The 9,845-nt window shown below is 44.1% G+C and overlaps 3 protein-coding genes across 3 annotated transcripts; 2 read left to right on the forward strand and 1 right to left on the reverse strand.

Annotated features, from left to right (window-relative positions):
* Positions 1–941: 941 nt before the first annotated feature.
* LOC134298193 (uncharacterized) lies at positions 942–3,713 on the reverse strand. Its single transcript, XM_062977599.1, has one exon. The coding sequence runs from the start codon at positions 3,703–3,705 to the stop codon at positions 1,165–1,167; it is 2,541 nt and encodes an 846-aa protein (XP_062833669.1). The 5' UTR covers positions 3,706–3,713; the 3' UTR covers positions 942–1,164.
* A 6-nt stretch (positions 3,714–3,719) lies between these two features.
* LOC134298184 (uncharacterized) lies at positions 3,720–6,642 on the forward strand. Its single transcript, XM_062977593.1, has one exon. It carries the CDS (start codon positions 4,102–4,104, stop codon positions 6,640–6,642), a length of 2,541 nt encoding a protein of 846 aa, XP_062833663.1. The 5' UTR covers positions 3,720–4,101.
* A 123-nt stretch (positions 6,643–6,765) lies between these two features.
* On the forward strand, positions 6,766–9,509 carry LOC134298185 (uncharacterized). The gene has a single exon (XM_062977594.1). The coding sequence runs from the start codon at positions 6,766–6,768 to the stop codon at positions 9,304–9,306; it is 2,541 nt and encodes an 846-aa protein (XP_062833664.1). The 3' UTR covers positions 9,307–9,509.
* The last annotated feature ends 336 nt before the right edge of the window (positions 9,510–9,845 follow it).

Here is a 9,845-nt window from a genome sequence, read left to right on the forward strand (position 1 = left end):
CTGGTAAGGAATACACAGAAATGAATTATGATTGTATGCCTTCAATTTGTTTCTGACTTATGGCCACCCTAAGGCCATAGTCTCTGGATTTTATTGGCAAAAACATTTCCAGAGTTTGCTATCTCTGGGTTTTCTTGGCAAGATTTGTGCAGAAGAGATTTGCCTTTCCCTTCTTCTGAAGCTGAGTGTGGCCTGATGAAGGTCACCCATTTGCAGGTTTAACTTTTGCAGATTTAATAATTCATGGATTTGATTAAGATGATTTCAGTGATTAATTTCCAGTTGAAGTTGACCATAGAGTCACACTGAAGGACCTAGAGATTCTTAAAGAGGTGTTCCCTCACATTTTTTAAAAGTGTTTTTTTTAAAAAATTTGCTGTATCCCTAACCCCAGGAAATGTGGAGGGCTGACTGACTGCACAGAAAAAGTGCAGATGCTCCTCCCTTGGCTCTATGTGCAATGACAGCCAAGTAACTGCTGAGTGTAACTCCACCTGCTACAGATAGAAGGACCTGCCTGCAAGAGGCTCTGTAAAGTTGAACCTTCTTCTCTCAGTGCTCAAGAGCAACTGGAATGAATCTGGGCATACTCTGCAACCTGTCAGAGAGATTCGTAGCCCCTCCACTGTTGCTGAATATCGAACTGGAGATTTTTGGAAGGAGAGTACCTCATGCCACAATGCAAAGCAAAGCAACAATAATAACCATAGTTACATATGTACATGTCACAAACAGAATGCCACCCAAAGTGGTCCCTGTGTTTTGCTGTCATGTGCTACTTTTAGGGTATCCAGCTGCATCTGGGTGGCTGTTATGGAAAAAGGATGGTAGATTCAAAGGACATTTCCAGCATGACTTTTCTTATGATGTTGGGCCTCCCAAGCAGTTATTCTAAACAGGTGATAATTAGGAATATTGTTTTATGTGTTGTCGAAGGCTTTCATGGCCGGGATCACAGGGTTGTTGTATGTCTTTCGGGCTGTGTGGCCATGTTCCAGAAGCATTCTCTCCTGACGTTTCGCCCACATCTATGGCAGGCATCCTCAGAGGTTGTGAGGTATGGAGAAAACTAAGCAAAGAGGTTAATATATATCTGTGGAAAGTCTAGGGTGAGAGAGGTCAGTGTGAATGTGTAGTTAATCACTTAAATTAGCATTGAAAAGCTTATCTGCTGTCTTCTTCCTGCCTCTGGGGCATCCTTTGTTTAGAGTCGTTAACTGCCCTTGGTTGATTCATGTCTGGAAACCCTCTGTTTTCAGAGTATTGCTTTTTATTTACTGTTCTGATTTTTGAGTTTTGTAATACTGGTAGCCAGATTTTGTTCATTTTCATGGTTTCTTCCTTTCTGTTGAAGTTGTCCACATGCTTGTGGATTTCAATGGCTTCTCTGTGTAGTCTGACATGATAGTTGTTAGAATGGTCCAGCATTTTTGTGTTCTCAAATAGTATTCTGTGTCCAGGCTGGTTCATCAAATGCTCTGCTATGGCTGATTTCTCTGGTTGAATTAGTCTGCAGTGCCTTTCATGTTCTTTGACTCTTGTTTGGGCGCTGCGTTTGGTGGTCCCTATGTAGACTTGTCCACAGCTGCATGGTATCCGGTAGACTCCTGCAGAAGAGAGAGGATCCCTCTTGTCCTTCGCTGACCGTAGCATTTGTTGGATTTTCTTCGTGGGTTTGTAGATAGTTTGTAGGTTGTGCTTCTTCATCAGCTTCCCTATGCGGTCAGTAGTTCCCTTGATGTATGGTAAGTACACCTTTCCTCTGGGTGGATCTTTGTCTTGACTCTCATGGCTTGTTCTTGGCCTTGCAGCTCTTCTGATGTCTGTGGTGGAGTATCCATTGGCCTGTAGAGCCCAGTTTAGGTGGTTGAGTTCACCTTGGAGGAGGTGAGGTTCGCAGATTCTTTGTGCACGGTCTGTCAGGGCTTTGATTGTGCTCCTTTTTTGACTTGGGTGATGGTTGGAGTTTTTATGAAGGTATCTATCTGTGTGTGTAGGTTTTCTGTAAACTGTGTGGCCCAATTGTTGATTGGGTTTGCGGATGACCAGAACATCTAGAAATGGCAGTTTTCCTTCCTTTTCTTTTTCCATGGTGAATTGGATGTTTGGGTGGATGCTGTTAAGATGGTCCAGGAACTTGCTGAGTTCTTCCTCTCCATGGCTCCAAATCGTGAAGGTGTCATCTACGTATCTGAACCAAACAGTTGGCTTTTTTGGTGCTGTTTCTAGGGCCTGTTTTTCAAAGTATTCCATATAGAAATTTGCTACTACTGGGCTGAGAGGGCTCCCCATGGCCACTCCATCCTTCTGTTCATAGAATCCAGTGTCCCACTGAAAGTAGCTAGTGGTGAGGCAATGGTGAAACAGGGCTGTGATGTCTTCTGGGAAGTTTTGTTTGATTAGTGTGAGGGTGTCAGCTACTGGGACTTTGGTAAAAAGGGACACCACATCAAAGCTGATCAGGATGTCCTTGGTGCTTAGATTGAGGTTGCTGATCTTTTCTATAAAGTGTGTAGAGTCCTTGATATAATGTGCAGTGAGCCCAATGTGGGTTTGTAGCTGTGTAGCCAGAAATTTTGCCAGGTTGTAAGTCGGCGATCCAATGGCACTTACAATGGGTCTGAGTGGGATGGAGTCCTTGTGGATTTTGGGGAGTCCGTAAAGCCTGGGTGGGAGGGCTTCTGATTTGCACAGCTGTTGGCGTATGTCAAAGTTAATGGAGGAGTTCTTGATTAGAGTGTTCGTTTTTCTGGTGATTTTGTTAGTGGGGTCTTGTTTCAGTTTCTTGTAAATTGTGGGATCTAGAAGTTGCCTGATTTTTTCTTTGTATTGTTTTGTTTCCATGATTACTGTGGCATTCCCCTTGTCAGCTGGAAGAATGATGATTTCAGGATCTGAGTTGAGATCTTTGATGGCCTGTCTTTCTTTTCTCGTTATGTTGCTGGGGGGGAGTTTTGCATTTCTCAGGATCCTTGCTGTTTCAATTCTTACCTCCTCTGCTTCTTCCTCAGGGAGCTGGTAAATTGCTGATTCAACATTGGCAATGATGTTTTCTACTGGGATCCTGGTGGTGGTGACTGCAAAATTTCCTCCTTTTTCTAGAATGGATACTTGGTCTTCAGTGAGTTGTCTGTCTGTCAGGTTGATGATGGTCCGTGATTTATCCAGTTCTGGCTTTGGCTGTTGCTTACGGCATTTGTCAAATTTTTGTTTTTGTCTCTTGGTGTGGAGAACCATGTCTTTCTCCATTTTCTTGTAGGTAAGGCTGTCTATTTTATCCCAGTCCTGGGTATTCATCTTTTGGCTGATGTTGATGTGGAGGTGCAGCAGTTCTTTGTCTGTGTTTGCGAGTTCTTTACGGATGGTGTGGATTCTCTCTCTCAAGAGGTTGCGTTCCAGGCGGTTGTAAATGCGATGAGCCTGTGGTGTTTTGAAGGTCCTTTTGGCTGCAAGAAATTGTGGGATGGTATCTGTGTCTCTGCAGCGTAGAAGGAAGGTCAGGGAGCACAGCAGATGTGCTTTCCTGGTCCTTAGTTTTTCCAATCTCCGTGTGTCTTGGAACAATTTCTCCCCGTAGAGATGTTCAATGTGTTGTCGAAGGCTTTCATGGCCGGGATCACAGGGTTGTTGTATGTCTTTCGGGCTGTGTGGCCATGTTCCAGAAGCATTCTCTCCTGACGTTTCGCCCACATCTATGGCAGGCATCCTCAGAGGTTGCTGGACCATTCTAACAACTATCATGTCAGACTACACAGAGAAGCCATTGAAATCCACAAGCATGTGGACAACTTCAACAGAAAGGAAGAAACCATGAAAATGAACAAAATCTGGCTACCAGTATTACAAAACTCAAAAATCAGAACAGTAAATAAAAAGCAATACTCTGAAAACAGAGGGTTTCCAGACATGAATCAACCAAGGGCAGTTAACGACTCTAAACAAAGGATGCCCCAGAGGCAGGAAGAAGACAGCAGATAAGCTTTTCAATGCTAATTTAAGTGATTAACTACACATTCACACTGACCTCTCTCACCCTAGACTTTCCACAGATATATATTAACCTCTTTGCTTAGTTTTCTCCATACCTCACAACCTCTGAGGATGCCTGCCATAGATGTGGGCGAAACGTCAGGAGAGAATGCTTCTGGAACATGGCCACACAGCCCGAAAGACATACAACAACCCTGTGATCCCGGCCATGAAAGCCTTCGACAACACATTGAACATCTCTACGGGGAGAAATTGTTCCAAGACACACGGAGATTGGAAAAACTAAGGACCAGGAAAGCACATCTGCTGTGCTCCCTGACCTTCCTTCTACGCTGCAGAGACACAGATACCATCCCACAATTTCTTGCAGCCAAAAGGACCTTCAAAACACCACAGGCTCATCGCATTTACAACCGCCTGGAACGCAACCTCTTGAGAGAGAGAATCCACACCATCCGTAAAGAACTCGCAAACACAGACAAAGAACTGCTGCACCTCCACATCAACATCAGCCAAAAGATGAATACCCAGGACTGGGATAAAATAGACAGCCTTACCTACAAGAAAATGGAGAAAGACATGGTTCTCCACACCAAGAGACAAAAACAAAAATTTGACAAATGCCGTAAGCAACAGCCAAAGCCAGAACTGGATAAATCACGGACCATCATCAACCTGACAGACAGACAACTCACTGAAGACCAAGTATCCATTCTAGAAAAAGGAGGAAATTTTGCAGTCACCACCACCAGGATCCCAGTAGAAAACATCATTGCCAATGTTGAATCAGCAATTTACCAGCTCCCTGAGGAAGAAGCAGAGGAGGTAAGAATTGAAACAGCAAGGATCCTGAGAAATGCAAAACTCCCCCCCAGCAACATAACGAGAAAAGAAAGACAGGCCATCAAAGATCTCAACTCAGATCCTGAAATCATCATTCTTCCAGCTGACAAGGGGAATGCCACAGTAATCATGGAAACAAAACAATACAAAGAAAAAATCAGGCAACTTCTAGATCCCACAATTTACAAGAAACTGAAACAAGACCCCACTAACAAAATCACCAGAAAAACGAACACTCTAATCAAGAACTCCTCCATTAACTTTGACATACGCCAACAGCTGTGCAAATCAGAAGCCCTCCCACCCAGGCTTTACGGACTCCCCAAAATCCACAAGGACTCCATCCCACTCAGACCCATTGTAAGTGCCATTGGATCGCCGACTTACAACCTGGCAAAATTTCTGGCTACACAGCTACAAACCCACATTGGGCTCACTGCACATTATATCAAGGACTCTACACACTTTATAGAAAAGATCAGCAACCTCATTCTAAGCACCAAGGACATCCTGATCAGCTTTGATGTGGTGTCCCTTTTTACCAAAGTCCCAGTAGCTGACACCCTCACACTAATCAAACAAAACTTCCCAGAAGACATCACAGCCCTGTTTCACCATTGCCTCACCACTAGCTACTTTCAGTGGGACACTGGATTCTATGAACAGAAGGATGGAGTGGCCATGGGGAGCCCTCTCAGCCCAGTAGTAGCAAATTTCTATATGGAATACTTTGAAAAACAGGCCCTAGAAACAGCACCAAAAAAGCCAACTGTTTGGTTCAGATACGTAGATGACACCTTCACGATTTGGAGCCATGGAGAGGAAGAACTCAGCAAGTTCCTGGACCATCTTAACAGCATCCACCCAAACATCCAATTCACCATGGAAAAAGAAAAGGAAGGAAAACTGCCATTTCTAGATGTTCTGGTCATCCGCAAACCCAATCAACAATTGGGCCACACAGTTTACAGAAAACCTACACACACAGATAGATACCTTCATAAAAACTCCAACCATCACCCAAGTCAAAAAAGGAGCACAATCAAAGCCCTGACAGACCGTGCACAAAGAATCTGCGAACCTCACCTCCTCCAAGGTGAACTCAACCACCTAAACTGGGCTCTACAGGCCAATGGATACTCCACCACAGACATCAGAAGAGCTGCAAGGCCAAGAACAAGCCATGAGAGTCAAGACAAAGATCCACCCAGAGGAAAGGTGTACTTACCATACATCAAGGGAACTACTGACCGCATAGGGAAGCTGATGAAGAAGCACAACCTACAAACTATCTACAAACCCACGAAGAAAATCCAACAAATGCTACGGTCAGCGAAGGACAAGAGGGATCCTCTCTCTTCTGCAGGAGTCTACCGGATACCATGCAGCTGTGGACAAGTCTACATAGGGACCACCAAACGCAGCGCCCAAACAAGAGTCAAAGAACATGAAAGGCACTGCAGACTAATTCAACCAGAGAAATCAGCCATAGCAGAGCATTTGATGAACCAGCCTGGACACAGAATACTATTTGAGAACACAAAAATGCTGGACCATTCTAACAACTATCATGTCAGACTACACAGAGAAGCCATTGAAATCCACAAGCATGTGGACAACTTCAACAGAAAGGAAGAAACCATGAAAATGAACAAAATCTGGCTACCAGTATTACAAAACTCAAAAATCAGAACAGTAAATAAAAAGCAATACTCTGAAAACAGAGGGTTTCCAGACATGAATCAACCAAGGGCAGTTAACGACTCTAAACAAAGGATGCCCCAGAGGCAGGAAGAAGACAGCAGATAAGCTTTTCAATGCTAATTTAAGTGATTAACTACACATTCACACTGACCTCTCTCACCCTAGACTTTCCACAGATATATATTAACCTCTTTGCTTAGTTTTCTCCATACCTCACAACCTCTGAGGATGCCTGCCATAGATGTGGGCGAAACGTCAGGAGAGAATGCTTCTGGAACATGGCCACACAGCCCGAAAGACATACAACAACCCTGTGATCCCGGCCATGAAAGCCTTCGACAACACATTGAACATCTCTACGGGGAGAAATTGTTCCAAGACACACGGAGATTGGAAAAACTAAGGACCAGGAAAGCACATCTGCTGTGCTCCCTGACCTTCCTTCTACGCTGCAGAGACACAGATACCATCCCACAATTTCTTGCAGCCAAAAGGACCTTCAAAACACCACAGGCTCATCGCATTTACAACCGCCTGGAACGCAACCTCTTGAGAGAGAGAATCCACACCATCCGTAAAGAACTCGCAAACACAGACAAAGAACTGCTGCACCTCCACATCAACATCAGCCAAAAGATGAATACCCAGGACTGGGATAAAATAGACAGCCTTACCTACAAGAAAATGGAGAAAGACATGGTTCTCCACACCAAGAGACAAAAACAAAAATTTGACAAATGCCGTAAGCAACAGCCAAAGCCAGAACTGGATAAATCACGGACCATCATCAACCTGACAGACAGACAACTCACTGAAGACCAAGTATCCATTCTAGAAAAAGGAGGAAATTTTGCAGTCACCACCACCAGGATCCCAGTAGAAAACATCATTGCCAATGTTGAATCAGCAATTTACCAGCTCCCTGAGGAAGAAGCAGAGGAGGTAAGAATTGAAACAGCAAGGATCCTGAGAAATGCAAAACTCCCCCCCAGCAACATAACGAGAAAAGAAAGACAGGCCATCAAAGATCTCAACTCAGATCCTGAAATCATCATTCTTCCAGCTGACAAGGGGAATGCCACAGTAATCATGGAAACAAAACAATACAAAGAAAAAATCAGGCAACTTCTAGATCCCACAATTTACAAGAAACTGAAACAAGACCCCACTAACAAAATCACCAGAAAAACGAACACTCTAATCAAGAACTCCTCCATTAACTTTGACATACGCCAACAGCTGTGCAAATCAGAAGCCCTCCCACCCAGGCTTTACGGACTCCCCAAAATCCACAAGGACTCCATCCCACTCAGACCCATTGTAAGTGCCATTGGATCGCCGACTTACAACCTGGCAAAATTTCTGGCTACACAGCTACAAACCCACATTGGGCTCACTGCACATTATATCAAGGACTCTACACACTTTATAGAAAAGATCAGCAACCTCAATCTAAGCACCAAGGACATCCTGATCAGCTTTGATGTGGTGTCCCTTTTTACCAAAGTCCCAGTAGCTGACACCCTCACACTAATCAAACAAAACTTCCCAGAAGACATCACAGCCCTGTTTCACCATTGCCTCACCACTAGCTACTTTCAGTGGGACACTGGATTCTATGAACAGAAGGATGGAGTGGCCATGGGGAGCCCTCTCAGCCCAGTAGTAGCAAATTTCTATATGGAATACTTTGAAAAACAGGCCCTAGAAACAGCACCAAAAAAGCCAACTGTTTGGTTCAGATACGTAGATGACACCTTCACGATTTGGAGCCATGGAGAGGAAGAACTCAGCAAGTTCCTGGACCATCTTAACAGCATCCACCCAAACATCCAATTCACCATGGAAAAAGAAAAGGAAGGAAAACTGCCATTTCTAGATGTTCTGGTCATCCGCAAACCCAATCAACAATTGGGCCACACAGTTTACAGAAAACCTACACACACAGATAGATACCTTCATAAAAACTCCAACCATCACCCAAGTCAAAAAAGGAGCACAATCAAAGCCCTGACAGACCGTGCACAAAGAATCTGCGAACCTCACCTCCTCCAAGGTGAACTCAACCACCTAAACTGGGCTCTACAGGCCAATGGATACTCCACCACAGACATCAGAAGAGCTGCAAGGCCAAGAACAAGCCATGAGAGTCAAGACAAAGATCCACCCAGAGGAAAGGTGTACTTACCATACATCAAGGGAACTACTGACCGCATAGGGAAGCTGATGAAGAAGCACAACCTACAAACTATCTACAAACCCACGAAGAAAATCCAACAAATGCTACGGTCAGCGAAGGACAAGAGGGATCCTCTCTCTTCTGCAGGAGTCTACCGGATACCATGCAGCTGTGGACAAGTCTACATAGGGACCACCAAACGCAGCGCCCAAACAAGAGTCAAAGAACATGAAAGGCACTGCAGACTAATTCAACCAGAGAAATCAGCCATAGCAGAGCATTTGATGAACCAGCCTGGACACAGAATACTATTTGAGAACACAAAAATGCTGGACCATTCTAACAACTATCATGTCAGACTACACAGAGAAGCCATTGAAATCCACAAGCATGTGGACAACTTCAACAGAAAGGAAGAAACCATGAAAATGAACAAAATCTGGCTACCAGTATTACAAAACTCAAAAATCAGAACAGTAAATAAAAAGCAATACTCTGAAAACAGAGGGTTTCCAGACATGAATCAACCAAGGGCAGTTAACGACTCTAAACAAAGGATGCCCCAGAGGCAGGAAGAAGACAGCAGATAAGCTTTTCAATGCTAATTTAAGTGATTAACTACACATTCACACTGACCTCTCTCACCCTAGACTTTCCACAGATATATATTAACCTCTTTGCTTAGTTTTCTCCATACCTCACAACCTCTGAGGATGCCTGCCATAGATGTGGGCGAAACGTCAGGAGAGAATGCTTCTGGAACATGGCCACACAGCCCGAAAGACATACAACAACCCCGAATATTGTTTTGCTTACTGGGTCTTGGCAATTGTGAATACTGTCTCTCAGAACAGTGAATGGACCTGCAGCATTTCCAAGAATGACTTGGGACATTACAGTATAGAAGCCACTTTCTTGAGGTGTTCCTGAAATGTGGGATAGTGGCTGCTTACTGTCATGATGGTGACGCACAACTACTAGCATCACATGATTGACACCTCGGCAGTGCAAAGCCACAATTTTGAATGGGCATCATAACCCTGCCCCATTACTGTACTGTTTCCTCATTTTCTTCTTTCCTTTTTTATGTTTTAAAGACCCTTTACAGTTACAAAGTAGTTGGTGTGAA

This window comes from Anolis carolinensis, chromosome 1 (assembly GCF_035594765.1).
Source record: "Anolis carolinensis isolate JA03-04 chromosome 1, rAnoCar3.1.pri, whole genome shotgun sequence".
Classification (NCBI taxonomy): domain Eukaryota; kingdom Metazoa; phylum Chordata; class Lepidosauria; order Squamata; family Dactyloidae; genus Anolis; species Anolis carolinensis.

Coding starts and splice junctions, on each gene's coding strand:
- LOC134298193 (XM_062977599.1), bottom strand. CDS start 3,705: ATGCCTGCCATAGATGTGGGCGAAACGTCAGGAGAGAATGCTTCTGGA.
- LOC134298184 (XM_062977593.1), top strand. CDS start 4,102: ATGCCTGCCATAGATGTGGGCGAAACGTCAGGAGAGAATGCTTCTGGA.
- LOC134298185 (XM_062977594.1), top strand. CDS start 6,766: ATGCCTGCCATAGATGTGGGCGAAACGTCAGGAGAGAATGCTTCTGGA.